At 41.6% G+C, this 24,263-nt stretch overlaps 1 protein-coding gene across 2 annotated transcripts in view; it reads left to right on the forward strand.

Moving 5' to 3' along the window:
* Positions 1-24,263, forward strand: part of LOC139751341 (uncharacterized) — a 144,929-nt gene that overhangs the window by 26,013 nt on the left and 94,653 nt on the right. For both annotated transcript variants that reach the window (XM_071666696.1, XM_071666695.1), the window contains exons 6-7: positions 3,164-3,309; positions 13,944-14,047. In XM_071666696.1, the coding sequence (XP_071522797.1) occupies positions 3,164-3,309; positions 13,944-14,047 (250 nt within the window). The remainder of the gene's footprint in view (positions 1-3,163; positions 3,310-13,943; positions 14,048-24,263) is intronic.

Below are 24,263 nucleotides of genomic sequence, written 5' to 3' on the forward strand. Positions count from 1 at the left end.
ATGGTTTGGGCACATGGAGAGAATGAGTGAGGAAAGATTGATCAAGAGGATATATGTGTCGGAGATGGAGGGAACGAGGAGAAGTGGGAGACCAAATTGGAGGCGGAAAGATGGAGTGAAAAAGATTTTGAGGGATCGGGGCCTGAACATGCAGGAGGGTGAAAGGCGGGCAAGGAATAGTGAATTGGATCGATGTGGTATACCGGGGTTGACCTGCTGTCAGTGGATGGAATCAGGGCATGTGAAGCGTCTGGGGTACACCATGGAAAGTTGTGTGGGGCCTGGATGTGGAGAGGGAGCTGTGGTTTCGGGCATTATTGCATGACAGCTAGAGACTGAGTGTGAACGAATGGGGCCTTTGTTGTCTTTTCCTTGCGCTGCCTCGCACACATGAGGGGGGAAGGGGATGGTATTCCATGTGTGGTGAGGTGGCGATGGGGATGAGTGGAGGCAGACGGTGTGAATTGTGTGCATGGGTATGTGTGTATGTGTCTGTGTGTGTATATATGTGTGTACATTGAGATTTATAGGTGTGTATATTTGCGTGTGTGGACGTGTATGTGTGTACATGTGTATGGGGGTGGGTTGGGCCATTTCTTTTGTCTATTTCCTTGCGCTACCTCGCAGACGCGGGAGACAGCGACAAAGCAAAATATAATAAAAAATATATATACACGTAAATGCCCATACATGTAAATATACATACCTTTACATATTAACATATACACATATACTTACATATACTCAGACATATACATGTACACACTTGTGCATATTCATACTTACTTGCCTTCATCCATTCCTGGTGACACCCCTTCCCTCAGGAAACAGCATTGCTACCCCCCACTTCAGCGAGGTAGTGCCAGGAAAACAGACAAAAAGAGGCCTCTTTTGTTCACACTCACTCTCTAGCTGTCATGTGTAATGCACTGAAACCACAGCTCCTTATCCACATCCAGGCCCCACAGACCTTTCCATGGATTCCTCTAGCTGCTTCATATGGCCTGGTTCATTCCAGTGGTAGCACGTTGCCCCCTGTATACCAGAAGCTACGGTTCATTATTCTGTGCATGCCTTTCTCCTGCATGTTTGGGACCTAATCACTCAAAATATTTTTTCCTACATTCTACCATCTCAGCTTCCCCCTTCTCCTTGTCCACTCCACTTCTGACACATGTACCTTATTGTCAGTCTCTCTTTCTTTCTGCCTCACCTACACATGGACTGCCAGTATTATTTACTCAGACATACAGTATATCTCTCTCTGTCACACACCACACTTGACAACTCTTAACTCACACAACTCATTCTTTGTAACTCCAGATTTTCTTGTGGTGAGTGCTATGTGTTAGCCCTGCCTTTGGGCAAAATGGTAGGAGCAATATATGAAAGTAGTAGGTACGAACATTTAGGTAGGAATATTAGATAGAAACATTAGATAGAAGTAGTCAGTAGGAACATTAGGAGCCTCTGCAAACACTGCTAGACTGGCCCTCTACCTGAGTTCTTTTAAGAGTGAAGTAGTAAAGGCTAAGAAGTGGCATTAGAGTTCACTAGTTATGGAGACTCTTTTGCCATGGCCACCTCACTGAGGGAGTTCCTGAAGGGAACAGGTGTCAGAGATATAGATAGATAGATAGAAGAGCAATGTTATTAGGTTTAGGATTGGAGAGAGGCTTGTTAACTGGGGTGTGAATTTGAGTGAATACTCACCTTAACATCACCTTTCAGGGTGACCAGAGGAGCAGTTCTTTCCCCAATCCTCTTCACTTTCATTCATTTTGACACCCCACAACCTCCTGGAAACCACATTATAAAGATCCTGTTATATGCATATGACCTTACAGTCACATCACAGCACCCTACCACTGCAGAAGAAACTACAAAAATGCAACATAGCATTACAATATTGGAACTATTGCTCACCCAGAACAGAATGTCTGTCTCTCCACAGAAGTCTTCTGTTACCCTTTTTACCCCAGACAGATATGAATCCAGTCTGCACACTCCCAATACCTTGATGGCCAATCACTCCCACTCACACCAATTACCTTTTGCATTGCATACAACTCACATGACATTCACTCTCCACATCCACACAAAAGTAACTGACTAAATGCACTTCAAACATTAACTAGTGTTGGATAATATCCTCTTTAAACAATTTGTTTGCTCCACCCTGAACTACACCTGACCTGCTTGATTATCAACCCTGCAAACAACACAGAACAAAGTATTCAGAAAAATAACTGGCTTCCTTGCAATCACAAAGGAGCCCCTTAGATTGGAATGTAAGTAGTTAGTAGGGAAGTAGCACAGCTAGGAAGTGTGCAGATACCTTTCACAGCCCAACTGACGCTAAAAAAATCTGAACACTGAATGTGATTGAAAACACTTAGGTTTTACCCTGGATTTGCTGATGGGATAATTATATCATGATTTATGCTTGGAAACTCATGGCAGGCATGGTCTCCAAATTTCTCCATAATTTATGCTTGGAAACTCATGGCAAGCATGGTTCCCAAATTTCTCTAAAGATAGGTTCCTTGTTGACACAAGAAGCAAAGAAGACAGAATTTAAAAGGTACAGTAAGAAAGGAAAGAAAAAATGTTCCAAATATTTAAGGCACTATAGATTGTACATTGGAGAAATGTAATGTGGTATTGGATAAGTGTACACATTTTCCTAGACCAGGATGTGGTGTTTATATTTGCCAGTGGGCCATGCTGTCTAGTAGCCTGTCTTAGCAGAGGAACAGTGCAGCAGCTTGGTTTCTGATAATTTTAGGGGTAGGAGACCTTTGAAGCCAACTTGTATACTTAACACAAGGACTGCTGTACTCTTGAATATGGTTCTGAACTTGAACATGGAAATCTTCATTGAATACTTAGTCAAATAGGTTACTGAGCATGTTAGCTAGGAATACTGTTGTTTTCTAATTAAGTTAGTGATATCAAGTTCAGATATAATGAGGTCTGCACATGGGATACTGTTTTCATTTAATGTAGATTTATGATAGACAGGATGATATCCATCTGAAATTACCATGGGTTCTGCAATTGATCATAAGTTTTTGGTTTCTCTCATACAGTATTTGTGATTTTTGCAGATATTTTTGCATATGCATAAATAAATTATCAGTTTAATGCTCTTTTTTCACAGGGGACGTGGTCGTGGGCGAGGCCGTGGGAGAGGTCGAGGGCGGGGAAGAGGCCCAGGCAGACCACCAAAAAATCCAAAGGAAAATCCAGGGAAAATGACTGTGTCTGTTGGGGAGAAGTTAGGGCAGCTGGTGACAAAGATATTGGGTGAGTTAGTCACTTTGCTATTATATTTTATTGTTCAGTGAAAATTAGTTGTCATCTTTGAGTTTATGCATGGTTGGGAGGCTGTATGATTATCACTAGGACTGCTGAAGAATTTGCATACTAAAGTATCTGTCTATCTATCTCTAACTCTGATGCCTGTGTCCACTTATCCCTGTCCTTACATGCCTCCCTTGCATGCACCATTCCATGCATTTTTCCACTGTTTTTCTCCCTCCAGTATTCCTCCACTCTATTTGCCCATGTCACAGGTGGTCTTCTAATCATACCATCCCCATTAATTGTACTATTGTACACTCTCCTTGTAAACTCTGAGTCATGAATTTTTTCCACATACCCAGAGTAGTATGTTTCACCCATTCTACCACTCCTCAATTCACTCCCTTTGCTTCCCCTGCCATACCATATCTATCATACACCCTTTCATTTCTATCTTCATTCCATCTAGTCACATCAAATGCTCTTCTCAGATAACTCATTTCCACAGCCTGGATTCTTTACCTCTGTGCTTCATTCCTTGAAACTGACCAAAGACAGCTCCCAGATACTTTAGATTCCCTCACTTCTTCCAGTCTTTTTCCCCCATATCCAAAGCACAATTTAAAGCACTTTCCTCTTTCACTTTTATATGGTTTTACAAAATTAATACTTTCACTCTGTTTCCTTTCAAACACCATTACTTTACTTTTACTTACATTTACCTTCAATTACCTATGCTTACACTTCTCATATAACACACTTAAAACCTTCTACAACTAATCTTCACTCTCAACAAACAACACAGTATCACCCCCAAACAGGTTTGCCACTAGCCACCATATCTCACTGCCACACTTCATCTTTCTGACCCCCCCCCCCTTCCCTAGTTTTGCTTTCATCTCTCTTATCACTCCATCCATACATACACATATTAAAAAGCTATGATGACTTCTCACAGCCCTTCCTCTCACCTACATGTATCCTAGAACTTTCACTTAGCTCTCCATCCACTGTTTAACAATAATTTTCTCCTCTAGAGAAGGCTTTTACACCATCCAACACTTGACCCCTATGTCCCCTAACACCATATTTTCTTAACACATCCCAAAAAGCATTCCATTCAACTCGTCATACCTTTTCTCCAGATCCATAAAAGCTGCATAGAACTTCTTACCTTTCACTAAGTACTTTTCCACAGTAATCTTTACTACAAAAATCTGATCCACACACCCCCTACCTTTCCTAAAATCCCCTACTCTTCACTTATTCTGCATACTACAAAAATCTGATTCACACATCCCCTACCTTTCCTAAACCCCCCATGCTCTTCACTTATTCAGTCACTTCCATCACTGTCAGGGATTGGGGAAACCCATATCCTTTGGTGGGTGCATGGTGTGTAGATGGAAATCTTGAATGAAAGTTCTGGGAGGGCATAGAAGGTGATGTTTTCTACTATACTTAACTGACTGATTCCCTTTTAATTGCTACATACATCCTCAACACCTTTCCCTTTAAATAAAGGGATGATAATAGCTTTCACCCAATCCTCAGGCACAACCCTCTTTTTCCATGCTAAATTACATATGAGATGCTTCCATTCTTATCACACTTTCTCCTCCACACTTCAGCATTTCAGCTGTAATCTTATCCATTCAAGGTGCCTTTCCTGACTTCAGCCTTATTATTATCCTTCTTACTTCCCTTTTTGCAATAGGCCCCAGCACTTGTATCCTCTTCCTTCCATCCTTCATTCCCATGCATGTAAAAGCTGCTGCTTCTCATTCTCCCACATTCATCAGTTCTTCAAAATACTTTTTCCATCTTTCTTTTGCTTCCTTCTTTTGATTCAGCAATTCCCCTTCCTTATTTCTCACATTAACACTTTCACTCTTACATGCACTTTTTCCTTTTTAACCTTCTTCCAATATAGTTTCTTATTATCCTGAAACTTTTCTCTTAACTTTCTTCCAAAATCTTCATCTACTCTTTGTTTGCTTTCCTCAGCTTCGTAACATTCCACTTATGTATTTTGTGTTCTTCCCTCCTCCTTTGCTTAACTTCCACTGGTACATTCCTATTGAGCAATTTACCATATGACTTTTCTTCTCTTCCTCAGCATTTATAATCTTCTGTCCACCCTGCACTGCCCTTTTCATTCCTGTATCTCACAACTTTGTATCCAGCTACTGATTCTACAACCTTTACTAGTATTTCTTAAACACCTCATTCACCCATGACTGCATTCTTGCATTCACTGCACTTCCATCTAAGCTTTTAGAACACCATACCTCCAGTTCTCGCAGATCTTCATCCTCACAAGAACTGTGAAATGATCAGTGTCCAAAGAATCTTTATATGACTCTAGCATCCAGCACAGCCTTTCTCAATCTTTCATCCCCTGCTACATAGTCAGTCAAAGCCTTTTGCTCTTCTCTTCCATCATTCTTCATCCATGTATATCTGTAGATCATTTTGTTGTGAAAGAAAGTGTTTGCAAGGAATAAACCCTTCTCAGCATATATATCCACAAGATAGCTTTCATTCTCATTAACTCCAGGCACTCCCCATTTACCAACTATCTCAACAGTTTCATCACATCCCATTTTTGCATTCATATCACCCAATACAACCATGTTTGTCATTCTCAAAACTGTTTAAAGATTCTTTCAAGTTCCTCCAGGAAAGCCTCATTTCATTCTTACCTCATACAATCTTCATATTCACAGGCTTATTTATACATACCCATGCATACTTCACAATGCCAATGTTTCCTTTCAACCACACTATTCTTGATCCATTCCATCCATGCTTTGTAACATCCTCCCCTATTCTAGGTGATTGCAGAATTGCACATCCTTCTTTTTCTTTTCCCTGATAATTTTCAACACCACCTTCTATGCCCTCCCATAACTTGCATTCATGATTTCCATCTACACACCAAGCACCCCACCAAAAGATATGGGTTTCTCCAATCCCTGGCACATCCATGCTACAATTTTTAAACCTTTCCACAATCTCCCTCCATTTATCCTCACCAATTATCTGAGTCACATTCAGCACCATCGCCTCAAATGCTCTCCTCTTTTAACCTTCAGCATAACTGGTAGATTCCAGTGCCACTTAGCCTTTTGTGCCATACTCTTGACAGGTTACTGGCAGAGGGCAATTCCATCTCAGTGTTCCCCAGAGGAAGTGAGGCTTCAAAATTGTCAAAAAAGTAAAAGTAACGGTACACCTCAGGTGTTTGGCAGAATCTAAAAGTATTGCCCTGATGTAACTGGACAATGCCTCCCCCTTTAGTTCCACCCCTATTGGGTGTACTAAAGATGGCACAAGAAGGTGGAGTGAGATTTGGCTACTTCCGTAAAACTAGAGTATCCCCTTGAGGTGCTGAAACTTGATAATTTTTTGCAATATCAAGCCTCTTTCACTTTTCACAACAGTAGCACCTCCTATCTCTTTGGTTATGATATTGCCGCTGCTCAAAGTTGCACTCACTCTTATCCCCTTTGCACAATGGCACTATGCAAGCATTCTGCCAATCCTCAGGCACCTCACCATGTGACATACATACATTAAATAGCCTTACCAACCAGTCAACAATACAGTCACCCCCTTTATTAATAAATTCCACTGCATTACCATCCAAACCCGCTGCCTTGCCGGCTTTCATTTTCCGCAAAGCTTTTACTACCTCTTCTCTGTTTACTCAATCATTCTCCCTAACCCTCTCACTTTGCACACCACCTTGACCAAAACACCCTATATCTGCCACTTTATCATCAAACACATTTAACAAACCTTCAAAATACTCACTCCATCTCCTTCTCACATCACCACTACTTGTTATCACCTCCCCATTATCCCCCTTCACTGATATTCCCATTTGTTCCCTTGTCTTACATACTTTATTTACCTCCTTCGAAAACATCTTTTTATTTTCCCTAAGATTTAATAATACTCTCTCACCCCAACTCTCATTTGCCCTCTTTTTCACCTTTTGCACCTTTCTCTTGACCTCCTGCCTCTTTCTTTTATGCATCTCCCACTCATTTGCATTATTTCCATGCAGAAATCATCCAAATGCCTCTCTCTTCTCTTTCACTGATAATCTTACTTCTTCATCCCACCACTCACTACCCTTTCTAATCTGCCCACCTCCCACGCTTCTCATGCTACAAGCATCTTTTGCGCAAGCCATCACTGCTTCCCTAAATACATCCCATTCCTCCCCCACTCCCCTTATGTCTTTGTTCTCACCTTTTTCCATTCTGTACTCAGTCTCTCCTGGTACTTCCTCACACAAGTCTCCATCCCAAGCTCACTTACTCTCACCACTCTCTTCACCCCAACATTCTCTCTTCTTTTCTGAAAACCTCTACAAATCTTGACCTTCGCCTCCACAAGATAATGATCATATGGTAGTAAAATATAGGCCAGCACTTTCTCCCCAATCCATGCCTGTCACAAGGCAACTAAAAGGAGTGGGAGTGGGGTGTTTGAAAAACTCCCCTCCTTGCATGCCATTTCTAAAAATTAAAACATAGAAAGGAGCCAGATGAGGAGTGCTCAGCCTCCTTGAAGGTTCAGGCAGGAATTTACTGAATGTGTGTGAATGTAACCAAGATGAGAAGAAAATAGAGGTAGGTACTATCTTTTAGGAGAATAACCTGGATGATTTAGCTCAATGAAACTAAGCTCAAGGGGAAGGAGAAAGAATGGTTTGGATATGTTTAAGGGTAAACTCAAGGGTTAGTGTGTGGGTAAGAACAGAGAAAGGGTGGCACTTCTGCTAAAGGAGGATTTGTGGGAATGTGTGAGTGTAAGAAAATGAATCCCACATTGATGTGGATGAAAAAGAAAGTAAGATATGACAGGTGACTGATTGTTAGTGCTTATGCACATGGTATAGAGAAGAGTGAGGGAGAGAGGTGGTACTTTTGGGAGGAGCAGAGTGTGTCAGCAACTGTTGTTGATGAGTTATTTGAATACAAGACTGAGTAATGTGGCAGTTGAGGGTATAAATGGGGAGCATGGGGCACCTAGTGTTGTGAAGGAAAATGGTGATTAGCTTTTGAAGAGTGTACTGAAAAAGGATATGTGATTAGGAACATCTGGCCCAAAACAAGGGTGTAATGCTTATGTATGAGTAGGAAGAGAGGAGAATGATTGGTTCACCGTGAAGGTCAGTCTGCAGCAGGAGTGTGTGATGCCACCATGTTTGTTTAATATGTTTATGGATGGGATGAGGAGGGAGATAAATGCAACAGTTTTGGAGAGAGGGGCAAGTATGCAGTCTCTTGGGGATGAGAGGGCCTGGGAAGTGAGTCAGTTGTTGTTAGCAAGTGATACAGCACTGTTGGCTGATTTGAGTGAGAACTGCAGAAGTTGGTGACTGAGTTTGGAAAGGTGTGTGAAAAGAGAAAGTTGAGAGTAAATGTGAATAAAAACAAAGTTGTGAGGTTCAACAGGGTCAAGGGACAAGTTAGTTGGGATGTAAGTGTGAATGGAGAAAAATTGGAGGAAGTAGTGTTTTAGATGCCTAGGAGTGGACTTAGCAGTAAATGGAACGTGGGAGTGGAAGTGAGTCATAGGGTGGGGGATGGGGTGAAGGTTCTGGGAACAATAGAGAATGTGTGGAAAGAGAGAATGTTATCTCATAGAGCAAAATGGATATGTTTCAAGTAGTAGGTGTTCCAACAATATTATATGATTGCAAGGCATGAGTTATACATGGGGTTGTGGGGAGGAGGGTGGATATGTTGTAAATGAAATGTTTGAGGACAATATGTGGTGTGAGGTGATTTGATTGAGTAGTAATGAAAGGGTAAGAGAGATGTGTGGTTGAGAGAGCAGAAGAGGGTGTGTTGAAATGGTTTGAATATATGGAGAGGATGAGTGCGGAAAGGTTGACAAAGAGGATATAAGTATCAGAAAAGAAGGGAAGAAGGAGAAGCGGGAGACCAAATTGAAGGTGGATGGATGGAGTGAGAAAGATTTTGAGACACGGGCCTGAATATATGGGAGGGTGAAAGGCATGCATGGATTAGACTGAATTGGAATGATGTGGTATACTGGGGTCGACATGCCATCAATGGATTGAACCAGGGCATGTGAAATGCTTGGTGTAAACCATGGAAAGGTCTGTGGAGCCTGGATGTGGATAGGGAGCTCTGTTTTCAATGCGTTACACATGACAGCTAGAGAATAGATGTGAGCGGATGTGCTCTTTCTTCATATGTTTCCTGGTGCCACATCTCTATTGAAGGAGGTAGTGGTGCTGTGTCTCGTGGGGCAGGGTGGCGCTGGGAATGAATGAAAGTGAGTCAGGAATGGATGAAGGCAAGCAAGTATGAATATGCACATGTGTATGTATGTAATGCCTGTGTATGTATATGTATATGTATGTATATGTTGATATGTATATGTGCATATGTGGGGTGTTTATGTACATATATGTGTATATGACTGTATACTATATTTGAGGACAATAAGTGGTGTGAGGTGGTTTGATCGAGTATGTAATGAAAGGGTAAGAGAGATGTGTGGTAATAAAAAGAGTGTGGTTCAGAGAGCAGAAGAGTGTTGAAATGGTTTGGACACATGGAGAGAATGAGTGAGGAAAGATTGACGAAGAGGATATACGTGTCAGAGGTGGAGGGAACGAGGAGAAGCGGGATACCAAATTGGAGGTGGAAGGATGGAGTGAAAAAGATTTTGTGTGATCGGGGTCTAAACATACAGGAGGGTGAAAGGTGTGCAAGAAATAGAGCGAATCAGAACTATGTGGTATACCGGGGTTGAAATGCTGTCAGTGGATTGAACCAGGGCATGTGAAGCATCTAGGGTAAACCATGGAAAGGTCTGTGTTGCCTGGGTGTGGAAAAGAAGCTGTGGTTTTAGTACATTACACATGACAGCTAGAGACTGAGTGTGAACGAATATGGTCTTTTTTGTCTTTTCCTGGCACTACCTGCTGGAGGTGGGGGGATGCTATTTTGTGTGTGGCAGGATGGTGATGGGAATGGATGAAGGCAGCAAGTAGCAATATGTACATGTGTATATATGTATATGTATATGTATGTATATGGTGAAATGTATTTGTATGTATATGTGCATGTGTGGGCGTTTATGTATATACATGTGTATTTGGGTGGGTTGGGCCATTCCTCATCTGTTTCCTTATGCTGCCTCGCTAACGCAGGAGATGGCAGTTAAGTATAATGAATAAATGAATATATTATACTTTGTCGCTTTCTATAGCTGTCTTGTGTTATGCACCAAAACCACAGCTCTCTTTCCACATCCAGGCCCCGCAAAACTTTCCATGGTTTACCTCAGACGTTTCACATGCCCTGGTTCAATCCATTGACAGCACATTACCTTCGGTATACCACATCATTCCAATTCACTCTATTCCTTGCACGCCTTTCACCTTCCTGTATGTTCAGGCCCCGATTGCTCATAATCTTTTTCACCCCTTCCTTCCACCTCCAACTTGGTCTCCCACTTCTCCTTGCTCCCTCCGCCTCTGACACATATATCCTCTTTGTCAATCTTTCCTCACTCATTCTCTCCATGTGTCCAAACCATTTCAACACTCTCTTCTGCTCTCCCAACCACACTCTTTTTATTACCACACATCTCTCTTACCCTTTCATTACATACTCAATCAAGCCACCTCACACCACATATTGTCCTCAAATATGATATACACTCATATACACATATATGTACATAACTGCCCCCATATGCACATATACATATCTACATATACATACATGTGACCACACCATTTCAATACACACTCTTCTGCTCTCACCATCACACACATTTCTCTTACCCTTTCATTACTTACTCGATCAAACCACCTCACACCACTTATTGTCCTCAAATATAGTATACACTCATATACACATATATGTACATAAATACCCACATCTACATATCAACATGCACATCTACATATCAACATATACATACACATACACAGACATTACATACATACACATGTACATATTCATACTTGCTTGCCTTCATATTGTCCTCAAACGTTTCATTTCCAACACATCCACCCTCCTCTGCGCACCCCTATCTATAGCCCATGCCTCATCCATATCACATTGTTGGAACCACCATTCCCTCAAACATGCCCATTTTTGCTCTCTGAAATAATGTTCTCGCCTTCCACTAACTTTTCAGTGCTTCCAGAACTTTCCCCCCCCTTCCCCACCCTGTGACTCGCTTCCACTTCCATGGTCCCATCCACCCTATGAATATTTACTTGTGTACATAATGTATATGTCTGTGTATGTATATGTATGTATACGTTGAAATGTATAGGTATGTATATGTGCATGTGTGGGCGTTTATGTATATACATGTGTAAATGGGTGGGTTTGGGCCATTCTTTCGTCCGTTTCCTTGCACTACCTCACTAATGCAGGAGACAGCAATTAAGTAGAATGTAAATATATATATTATCTCTTGGGATAGGGGAGAAACAATACTTCCCACATATTCTTTGCATGTGGTAGAAGTTTACTAAACGGGGTGATAGTGGGGGCTAGAAATCCTCCTCTCCAGTTTCTACTTTTCCAAAAGAAGGAACAGAGAAGGGGGCCAGGTGTGGATTGTTCCCCAAAGGCTCAGATGTCTGTTCTTGACACTACCTTGCTAATATTGGTCAGTAGTTACTATAACTCACCACTTTATTCCATCTTTGAACCCTCTTTCCCTTCTTTTGCTATCAAATCTTTTATCACTCCATCCATATATAAGTTAAAAAGCCATGGTGATATCACACAGCCCTACCTCACACCCACATTTATACTGAAACTTTTACTCAACTCTTCATCTCTCTGTTCTCTTACACATGCATTTGCTCCTTTATAAACGGCTTTCACACCATCCAACAGTTGTCCCCTTATGCAATGTATATTTAACGCATCCCATAAAGCATTCCACTTGACCCTGTTATATGTTTTCTTCAGATACTTAAAATCTGCATACAGCTTCTTACCTTTGATAGGTTCTTCTCCTCCATGATTTCTTATCCACATATCTGTGGATTATCTTGTGCAGAAAAAGGTGTTTCTGAAGAATAAACCCCTCTGAGCACAGATATCCACAAGATAACTTCAATTTTCATTTATTCCAGGCACTCCCCACTTACCGACCATCTCACCAATTTCATTACATCCAATTTTTGCATTTATATCTCCCATTACAACCACCTTTCTCCCCTCAAATCCATTTTTACAGTCATTCAAATTTTTTAGAAATGCTTCATTTTATCCTTACCTTGCACAGTCTTCATATTCCCATGTGCACATACAAATAGCCTTGCCTAATTCATGATTCCAGTCTTTCCTTTCACCCACACAATTCTGGATCCATTCCATCCATTCCTTGTAACACCCTCTGATACTCTCGGTGATAACACAATTGCATATTGTTCTTTGCCTATTCCTTGATTATTGTCATTAATTCTTGTCCTTACCATGCTCTTCCACAACTTGCATTCATCATTTCCATTTTCCCTCTATACACCCTTTCCAAGATGGTTATGACAAAAACTGAGTAAAGAATTGTTTTTAAGTAGATATTCACCACTGCACTAAGAATGCTTATTTATGTGTGCATTTAGTTTGACTGGCATTTTTAGTAATAGATTCTCCATATGTGCTTAGGGTGAACTCAGTAGCATGAAACTGCATGAAATTAGGATACAGTTTGAGGGGTCTTAGCTTAAAAACTTACCTTTCACAGGATCAAAACATCTTTTTAAGTATGATTGATTGGTATTTGTGTAGAGTATATATGTGAGACCCTCATGAACCAGAAGAATTTTTCAGCAGATATTTTGAACACAGCTGTTTGGTTGACATATGGTTGAATAAGTGAATACAGCTTGAATAGAATGTCTGCTGGTGAAAATGTTTCTTAGCTCCCCTGCAAAGTTTTAGTGTGGGAATTGCAGCTATTGGTAGGCAGCTAATGACAAAGAAAGTATATTACCAGTAACCCACCTGGGTATTAGGAGGGTTAGTGATGGCTGCATAATGAACCAGCACTTCAGCGGTTGTCAAGTTGCACTCCTTTGACCCAGGCAGCTGTCTTTCTTTATGCTACATCCACATGTGGACCACTGGTATTCTGTTTACATCTACAAACATAAAGTCTCTCCTTGTCATACATAGTGCTTGACAACACTTTACTCACACAGCTTATTCTTCATACCTCTAGATTTTCCTGAGGTGAGCACAATACGCTAGCTCTGCAAATGGTAGGAACAGTAGATAGAAGTAGTAGGAAGGAAGTTTTAGGCAGTTTTAGGAAGTTTTAGTTCAAGGTAAATGGTAGGAACATTAGCAGGAGCAGTAGGTAGAAGTAGTCAGTAGGACCATTAGGTAGGAGCCTTTGCAAACACTGCATTAGAGTTGCCCTTCTGGCATTGGCTTGTTAAGGATGAGGTCAAGAAGCAGCACTGAAGTTCACTAGTTATTTAAACTCAATTGCTGTGGCCACCCTCTTGAGGAAGTTCCAGGTAGGAACAAGTGTTGGAGGTATAGATAGAGAAAATTACGAAGTATAGATGTGCCATCTTATGTTTGATATTGATTTTGTTGCAGAAGATGATGATGCTGATGAACAGGGAGGCTTGGTAACAGAGGATTCTGAAGCTGGTGGGAAAACTGATGAAGCAGCTTCAAATGTTGATGAAAAAACAGAAAAGGTAAAGCACTAATTTTCTTTTCGTAGCAGGGTTTTTCCCTAAGAAATTTCTGATGGCCAAAGTAACTGTTCAAGTGATATTTTGGTTTGATTCATGTACTTTGTTTCTTCCAGTTACAAATATGTTTAAGCAGAGCACTTTCTTCAAGGCAATGTATACTATTATGATTTGAAACGGAAATTTCATTGAAGAAGCATGTCCTATGCCTCCTAAATGTTTCATAGTTGTTTCACGTCTATGGTGCATTCTTATTCCTATTCAGTCACATCTTAGGGAAGACTCCTACTAAGTATATTTGTAGGATTCTCTGTTTCAGTAGATTAAGAATTGTGGCGAAGAGGCAGTTAAGAAATTCCATTTCTCTTTAATTCTGGTTTCTTCTTGTGTAATGGGATTTTTATCTCCCAATTGCATAAAATTATGGATGAATTATTTTATGGCAAAAAAAGTCACAATATCATATTCTCAAATCTTTGTTCACCCTTGATAACTACTCTTCCTAAGAATTGGTTGAATTTGATAAAGGAACTTAACAGAAGCCACTTCTCCAAATTGCAGAAATAACAGATTGGCAATGATGCACAGAATTCCCTTTTTTTCACCTTGAGTGACTTTTGAGATTCTCTTTTTGGCTAGTTGCAGAATTAAATACCAAAGTAAGAGGCAAACTTGCTTGGACTGTTAGGGAAAGGGTTTAGTCATATTTTAGATAAATTTCTTACTTGAACATGCTGATCATGACTGATATCTTGGAAATATGGGAAAATATAGCATACACTACAAACAGGAATGGTTTGGTAGGAGGAAGTTTGATGAGTGAAGTAGCACATTCTGCCTTGTTTGTAGCACTGAATGCTAATTTTCCACCACCACCATTCCTATCATTGCTTCTATTTCCTCATCTTTCTCATTTGCTGTTCCTATAGTTAGTTAATTATGTAACCCTAGGGCCCCATTCATGGGACTCTTACAGCATTGAGGATCTACTCCGTTCAGAAACAAGGTAAGATTGGCTCTTGTAGGTTAAGGCAGAAAGGTCCTCAGTAATGCTTTCCTCCTCCTTCCCTCCCTCACTCCCTCTCTTCATCTCCTTTCCATTTATGACATGGATGAATTTTACCATCTTATGGTTTAACATAAATATGTATAGTTTCGGAAATCTGTAATTTTCAGTGTTGGCCATATTCCATGTCGGTGGCTGTCATATATCTCATGGGCATTACTCATAAAAATTTTGAATATTTTTTATATTGGCACATTAAAAATTGCAGGAGGTGAAGTATTTTAGATATCTGGGAGTGGACTTAGCAGTGGATGGAACCATGGAAGTGGAAGTGAGTCACAGGGTGGGGGAGGGGGTGAAGGTTGTGGGAGCGATGAAGAATGTGTGGAAGGAGAGAACGTTCTCTCAGAGAACCAAACTGGGTATGTTTGAAGGAATAGTAGTTCCAACAATGTTATATGGTTGCGAGGCATGGGCTATAGATAGGGTTGTACGGAGGAGGATGGATGTGTTGGAAATGAAATGTTCAAGGGCAATATGTGGTGTGAGGTGGTTTGATCGAGTAAGTAATGTAAGGGTAAGAGAGATGTGTGGAAATAAAAAGAGTATGGTTGAGAGAGCAGAAGAGGGTGTGTTGAAATGGTTTGGACACATGGAGAGAATGAGTGAGGAAATATTGGCAAGGAGGATATATGTGTCAGAGGTGAAGGGGACGAGGAGAAATGGGAGACCAAATTGGAGGTGGAAGAATGGAGTGAAAAAGATTTTGAGGGATTGGGGCTGGAGCATATAGAAGGGTGAGAGGTGTGCAAGGAATAAAGTGAATTGGAATTATGTGGTATACCGGGGCCAACATGCTGTTAGTGGACTAAACCAGGGCATGTGAAGTGTCTGAGGTAAACCATGGAAAGTCTTGGGGGCCTGGATGTGGATAAGGAGCTTTGGTTTCAGTGATTTACACATGATAATAAAAGACTGAGTGTGTACGAATGTGCCCTTTTTGTCTGTATGTCTGGCGCTACCTTGTTGGAGCAGTGGATAGTGATGCTGTATTCCTGTATGGTGGAGTAACGACAGGACTGGATGAAAGCAAGCAAGTATGAATATGTACATGTGTATGTATGTAATGTCTGTGTATGTGTATGTATATGTATATATATGTTGATATGTTTATGTGCATATGTGGGCATTTAAGTACATATATGTGTATATGAGTGGATGGGCCATTTTTCATCTATTTCCTGGCACAACCTCGTTGATGCTGAAAACAACAGTTATGTATAATGATATAATGTGAGGTTTTCAGAAAAGAAGAGAGAATGTTGGGGTGAAGAGAGTGGTGAGAGTAAGTGAGCTTGGGAAGAAGACTTGTGTGAGGAAGTACCAGGAGAGACTGAGTACGGAATGGAAAAAGGTGAGAACAAAGGGCGTAAGGGGAGTGGGGGAGGAATGGGATGTATTTAGGGAAGCAGTGATGGCTTGCGCAAAAGATGCTTGTGGCATGAGAAGCGTGGGAGGTGGGTTGATTAGAAAGGGTAGTGAGTGGTGGGATGAAGAAGTAAGATTATTAGTGAAATAGAAGAGAGAGGTATTTGGACAATTTTTGCAGGGAAATAATGCAAATGATTGGGAGATGTATAAAAGAAAGGGGCAGGAGGTCAAGAGAAAGGTGCGAGAGGTGAAAAAGAGGGCAAATGAGAGTTGGGGTGAGAGAGTATCATTAAATTCTAGGGAGAATAAAAAGATGTTTTGGAAGGAGTTAAATAAAGTGCATAAGACAAGGGAACAAATGGGAACATCCTGAAAGGGGCTAATGGGGAAGTGATGGTAAGTAGTGGTGATATGAGAAGGAGATGGAGTGAGTATTTTGAAGGTTTGTTGAATATATAGGGTGTTTTGGTTAAGGTGGTGTGCAAAGTGAGAGGGTTAGGGAGAATTATTTGGTAAACAGAGAAGAGGTAGTAAAAGCTTTGCGGAAGATGAAAGCCGGCAAGGCAGCGGGTTTGGATGGTATTGCAGTGGAATTTATTAACAAAGGGGTGACTGTATTGTTGACTGGTTGGTAAGGTTATTTAATGTATGTATGACTCATGGTGAGGTGCCTGAGGACTGGTGGAATGCTTGCATAGTGCCATTGTACAAAGGCAAAGGAGATAAAAGTGAGTGCTCAAATTACAGAGGTATAAGTTTGTTGAGTATTCTTGGGAAATTATATGGGAGGGTATTGATTGAGAGGGTGAAGGCATGTACAGAGCATAAGATTGGGGAAGAGCAGTGTGGTTTCAGAAGTGGTAGAGGATGTGTGGATCAGGTGTTTGCTTTGAAGAATGTATGTGAGAAATACTTAGAAAAGCAAATGGATTTGTATGTAGCATTTATGGATCTGGAGAAGGCATATGATAGAGTTGATAGAGATGCTCTGTGGAAGGTATTAAGAATATATGGTGTGGGGTGCAAGTTGTTAAAAGCATTGAAAAGTTTTTATCGAGGATGTAAGGCATGTGTACGTGTAGGAAGAGAGGAAAGTGATTGGTTCTCAGTGGATGTTGGTTTGCGGCAGGGGTGTGTGATGTCTCCATGTTTGTTTAATTTGTTTATGGATGGGGTTGTTAGGGAGGTGAATGCAAGCGTTTTGGAAAGAGGGGTAAGTATGCAGTCTGTTGTGGATGAGAGAGCTTGGGAAGTGAGTCAGTTGTTGTTCGTTGATGATACAGCACTGGTGGCTGATTCGTGTGAGAAACTGCAGAAGCTGGTGACTGAGTTTGGCAGAGTGTGTGAAAGAAGAAAGCTGATAGTAAATGTGAATAAGTGCAAGGTTGTTAGGTACAGTAGGGTTGAGAGACAAGTCAATTGGGAGGTAAGTTTGAATGGAGTAAAACTGGAGGAAGTAAAGTGTTTTAGATATCTGGGAGTGGATTTGGCAGCAGATGGAACCATGGAAGCGGAAGCGAGTCATAGGATGGGGGAGTGGGCAAAAGTTCTGGGAGCGTTAAAGAATGTGTGGAAGTCGAAAACATTATCTCGGAAAGCAAAAATGGGTATGTTTGAAGGAATAGTGGTTCCAACAATGTTGTATGGTTGCGAGGCGTGGGCTATGGATAGAGTTGTGCAGAGGAGGGTGGATGTGCTGAAAATGAGATGTTTGAGGACAATATGTGGTGTGAGATGGTTTGATCGAGTAAGTAATAATAGGGTAAGAGAGATGTGTGGTAATAAGAAGAGTGTGGTTGAAAGAGCAGAAGAGGGTGTTTTGAAATGATTTGGTCACATGGAGAGAATGAGTGAGGAAAGATTGACCAAGAGGATATATGTGTCAGAGGTGGAGGGAACAAGGAGAAATGGGAGACCAAATTGGATGTGGAAAGATGGAGTGAAAAAGATTTTGAGTGATTGGGGACTGAACTTGCATGAGGGTGAAAGGCGTGCAAGGAATAGAGTGAACTGGAACGATGTGGTATACCGGGGTCGACATGCTGTCAATGGATTGAAGCAGGGCATGTGAAGCGTCTGGGGTAAACCATGGAAAGTTCTGTGGGGCCTAGATGTGGAATGGGAGGTGTGATTTTGGTGCATTATTACATAACAGCTAGAGTCTGAGTGTGAACGAATGTGGCCTTTGGTGTCTTTTCCTTGTGCTACCTGGCGCACATGAGGGGGGAGGGGGTTGTTATTTCATGTGTGGCAGTGTGGTGATGCTAATGAATAAAGGCAGACTATGAATTAAGAACATGTGTATATATGTATATGTTGGTGTGTGTATATATATGTATACATTGAGATGTATAGTTATGTATATTTGCGTGTGTGGATGTGTATGTGGGTAGGTTGGGCCATTTCTTTCGTCAGTTTCCTTGCGCTATCTCGCTAATGCAGGAGACAGCGACAAAGCAAAATAAATAAAATAAATATATGTTGGCGTGAAGAGGGTGGTGAGAGTAAGTGAGCTTGGGAAGGAGACTTGTGTGAGGAAGTACCAGGAGAGACTGAGTACAGAATGGAAAAAGGTGAGAACAATGGAAGTAAGGGGAGTGGGGGAGGAATGGGATGTATTTAGGGAATCAGTGATGGATTGCGCAAAAGATGCTTGTGGCATGAAAAGAGTGGGAGATGGGTTGATTAGAAAGGGTAGTGAGTGGTGGGATGAAGAAGTAAGATTATTAGTGAAAGAGAAGAGAGAGGCACTTGGACGATTTTTGCAGGGAAAAAATGCAATTGAGTGTGAGATGTATAAAAGAAAGAGACAGGAGGTCAAGAGAAAGGTGCAAGAGGTGAAAAAGAGGGCAAATGAGAGTTGGGGTGAGAGAGTATCATCAAATTTTAGGGAGAATAAAAAGATGTTCTGGAAGGAGTTAAATATAAAGCGTAAGACAAGGGAGCAAATGGGAACTTCAGTGAAGGGCGCAAATGGGAAGGTGATAACAAGTAGTGGTGATGTGAGAAGGAGATGGAGTGAGTATTTTGAAGGTTTGTTGAATATGTTTGATGATAGAGTGGCAGACATAGGGTGTTTTGGTCGAGGTGGTGTGCAAAGTGAGAGGGTTAGGGAAAATGATTTGGTAAACAGAGAAGAGGTAGTGAAAGCTTTGCGGAAGATGAAAGCCGGCAAGGCAGCAGGTTTGGATGGTATTGCAGTGGAATTTATTAAAAAAGGGGGTGACTGTATTATTGACTGGTTGGTAAGGTTATTTAATTTATGTATGACTCATGGTGAGGTGCCTGAGGGTTGGCGGAATGCGTGCATAGTGCCATTGTACAAAGGCAAAGGGGATAAGAGTGAGTGCTCAAATTACAGAGGTATAAGTTTGTTGAGTATTCCTGGTAAATTATATGGGAGGGTATTGATTGAGAGGGTGAAGGCATGTACAGAGCATCAGATTGGGGAAGAGCAGTGTGGTTTCAGAAGTGGTAGAGGATGTGTAGATCAGGTGTTTGCTTTGAAGAATGTATGTGAGAAATACTTAGAAAAGCAAATGGATTTGTATGTAGTATTTATGGATCTGGAGAAGGCATATGATAGAGTGGATAGAGATGCTCTGTGGAAGGTATTAAGAATATATGGTGTGGGAGGCAAGTTGTTAGAAGCAGTGAAAAGTTTTTATCGAGGATGTAAGGCATGTGTACGTGTAGGAAGAGAGGAAAGTGATTGGTTCTCAGTGAATGTAGGTTTGCGGCAGGGGTGTGTGATGTCTCCATGGTTGTTTAATTTGTTTATGGATAGGGTTGTTAGGGAGGTGAATGCAAGAGTTTTGGAAAGAGGGGCAAGTATGAAGTCTGTTGTGGATGAGAGAGCTTGGGAAATGAGTCAGTTGTTGTTCGCTGATGATACAGCGCTGGTGGCTGATTCATGTGAGAAACTGCAGAAGCTGGTGACTGAGTTTGGTAAAGTGTGTGAAAGAAGAAAGTTAAGAGTAAGTGTGAATAAGAGCAAGGTTATTAGGTACAGTAGGGTTGAGGATCAAGTCAATTGGGAGGTAAGTTTGAATGGAGAAAAACTGGAGGAAGTAAAGTGTTTTAGATATCTGGGAGTGGATCTGGCAGCGGATGGAACCATGAAAGCGGAAGTGGATCATAGGGTGGGGGAGGGGGCGAAAATCCTGGGAGCCTTGAAGAATGTGTGGAAGTCGAGAACATTATCTCGGAAAGCAAAAATGGGTATGTTTGAAGGAATAGTGGTTCCAACAATGTTGTATGGTTGCGAGGCATGGGCTATGGATAGAGTTGTGCACAGGAGGATAGATGTGCTGGAAATGAGATGTTTGAGGACAATGTGTGGTGTGAGGTGGTTTGATCGAGTAAGTAACGTAAGGGTAAGAGAGATGTGTGGAAATAAAAAGAGCGTGGTTGAGAGAGCAGAAGAGGGTGTTTTGAAATGGTTTGGGCACATGGAGAGAATGAGTGAGGAAAGATTGTCCAAGAGGATATATGTGTCGGAGGTGGAGGGAACGAGGAGAAGTGGGAGACCAAATTGGAGGTGGAAAGATGGAGTGAAAAAGATTTTGTGTGATCGGGGCCTGAACATGCAGGAGGGTGAAAGGAGGGCAAGGAATAGAGTGAATTGGATCGATGTGGTATACCGGGGTTGACGTGCTGTCAGTGGATTAAAACAGGGCATGTGAAGCGTCTGGGGTAAACCATGGAAAGCTGTGTAGGTATGTATATTTGCGTGTGTGGACTTATGTATATACATGTGTATGGAGTGGGTTGGGCCATTTCTTTCGTCTGTTTCCTTGCGCTACCTCGCAGACGCGGGAGACAGCGACAAAGCAAAAAAAAAAATATATATATATTTATTTATTTTACTCTGTCGCTGTCTTCTGCATTAGCGAGGTAGCACAAGGAAACAAACGAAAGAATGGCCCAACCTACCCACATACACATGTATATACATACACGTCCACATTCAAATATACATACCTATACATCTCAATGTATACATATATATAGACACACAGACATATACATATATACACATGTACATAATTCATACTGTCTGCCTTTATTCATTCCCATCACCACCCCACCACACATGAAATGACAACCCCCTCCCCCTGCATGGGCACAAGGTAGCATTAGGAAAAGACAACAAAGGCCACATTCCTTCACACTCAGTCTCTAGCTGTTATGTATAATGCACAGAAACCACAGCTCCCTTTCCACATCCAGGCCCCACAGAACTTTCCATTATATTGTATTATACTTTGTCACTGTCACCCGTGTCAGCGAGGTAGCGGAAGGAAACAGACAAAAGAATTGCCCAACCCACCCACATATACATGTATACACATACACGTCAACACGCACATATACATACCTATACATCTCAACATATACATATATATACACACACAGACATGCCTATATACACATGTACATAATTCATACTGTCTGCCCTTATTCATTCCCGTCGCCACCCCACCACACATCAAATGAAAACCCCCTCCCCTCGCATGTGCGTGAGGTAGCACTAGGAATAGAAAACAAAGGCCACATTTGTTCACACTCAGTCTCTAGCTTTCATGTATAATGCATCGAAACCACAGTTCCCTTTCCACATCTAGACCCCACAAAACTTTCCATGGTTTACCCCAGACAGTTCACATGCCCTGATTCAATCCAATGACAGCACATCGTTCCAATTCACTCTATTCCTTGCATGCCTTTCACCCTCCTGCATGTTCAGGCCCCAATCACTCAAAATCTTTTTCACTCCATCTTTCCACCTCCAATTTGGTCTCCCACTTCTCCTTGTTCCACTCTGGGAGTGGATTTGGCAGTGGATGGAAGCATGGAAGCGGAAGTGAGTCACAGGGTGGGGGAGAGAGATAATTTCTGGGAGTGTTGAAAAATGTGTAGAAGGCAAGAACATTATCTTGGAAAGCAAAAATGGGTATGTTTGAAGGAATGTTATATGGTTGCGAGGCATTGGCTCTGGATAGGGTCGTGCAGAGGAGGGTGGACATTCTGGAAATGAGATATTTAAGGACATTATGAGGTGTGAGGTGGTTTGATCGAGTAAATAACGAAAGGGTAAGAGAAATGTGTGGTAATAAAAAGAGTGTGGTTGAGAGAGCAGCAGAGGGCGTATTGAAATGGTTTGGTCACATGGAGAGAATGAGTGAGGAAAGATTGACCAAGAGTATATATGTGTCAGAGATGGAGGGAACAAGGAGAAGTGGGAGACCAAATTGGAGATGGAAGGATGAAGTAAAAAGATTTTGAGCGATCGGGGCTTGAACATGCAGGAGGGTGAAGGGTGTGCAAGGAATACAGTGCATTGGAACGATGTGTTATACCGGGGTCACCGTGCTGTCAATGGATTGAACCAGGGCATGTGAGGCATCTGGGGTAAACCATGGAAAGTTTTGTGGGGCCTGGATGTGGAAAGGGAGCTGTGGTTTCAGTGCATTATACATGACAGCTGGAGACTAAGTGTGAACAAATGTGGCATTTGTCGTCTTTTCCTTGCGCTACCTGGCGCGCATGCGGGGGGAGGGGTGTGTCATTTCATGTGTGGTGTGGTGGTGACAGAAATGAATAAAGGCAGCAAGTATGAATTATGTACATGTGCATATATGTATATGTCTGTGTATGTATATATATGGACACGTTAAAATGTATAGGTATATATATGTGCGCGTGTGGACGTATATGTATATACTTGTGTATGTGGGTCGGTTGGGCGATTCCTTCATCTGTTTCCTTGCACTACCTCGCTAACGCAGGAGACAGCGACAAAGCAAAATAATAATAATAAAAATGTTTATTTTATTATACTTTGTCGCTGTCTCCTGCATTAGCGAGTTAGTGCAACGAAACAGGCGAAAGAATGGCCAAATGGCCCAACCCACCCATGTATATACATACACGTCCACACACGCACATATACATACCTATACATCTCAACGTATACCTATATTTACACACAGACATATACATATATACACATGTACATAATTCATACTGTCTGCCCTTATTCATTCCCGTCGCCACCCCACCACACATGAAATAACAACCCCCTCCCCCCTCATGTGCGCAAGGTAGCGCTAGGAGAAGACAACAAATGCCACATTTGTTCACACTCAGTCTCTAGCTGTCATGTATAATGCACCAAAACCACAGCTCCCTTTCTACATCCAGGCCCCACAAAACTTTCCATGGTTTACCCCAGACGCTTCACATGCCCTGATTCAATCCATTGACAGCACGTCGACCTCAGTATACCACATCGTTCCAATTCACTCCATTCCTTGCATACCTTTCACCCTCCTGCATGTTCAGGCCCCGATCACTCAAAATCTTTTTCACTCCATCTTTCCACCTCCAATTTGGTCTCCCACTTCTCCTCGTTCCCTCCACCTCTGACACATATATCTTCTTTGTCAATCTTTCCTCACTCATTCTCTCCATTTGACCAAACCATTTCAAAACATTCTCTTCTGCTCTCTCAACCACACTCTTTTTACTTCCCCACATCTCTCTTACCCTTTCATTACTTACTCGAGCAAACCACCTCACACCACATATTGTCCTCAAACATCTCATTTCAGCACATCCACCTTCCTCCGCACAACTCTATCTATAGCCCACGCCTCGCAACCATATAACATTGTTGGAACCATCATTCCTTCAAACATACCCATATATGATATTTTAACTTTGTATTTTAACTTTCTAAAAGGGGAACAGAAGAAGGAGTCATGTGGAGAGTGCTCA

This window comes from Panulirus ornatus, chromosome 11 (assembly GCF_036320965.1).
Source record: "Panulirus ornatus isolate Po-2019 chromosome 11, ASM3632096v1, whole genome shotgun sequence".
Classification (NCBI taxonomy): domain Eukaryota; kingdom Metazoa; phylum Arthropoda; class Malacostraca; order Decapoda; family Palinuridae; genus Panulirus; species Panulirus ornatus.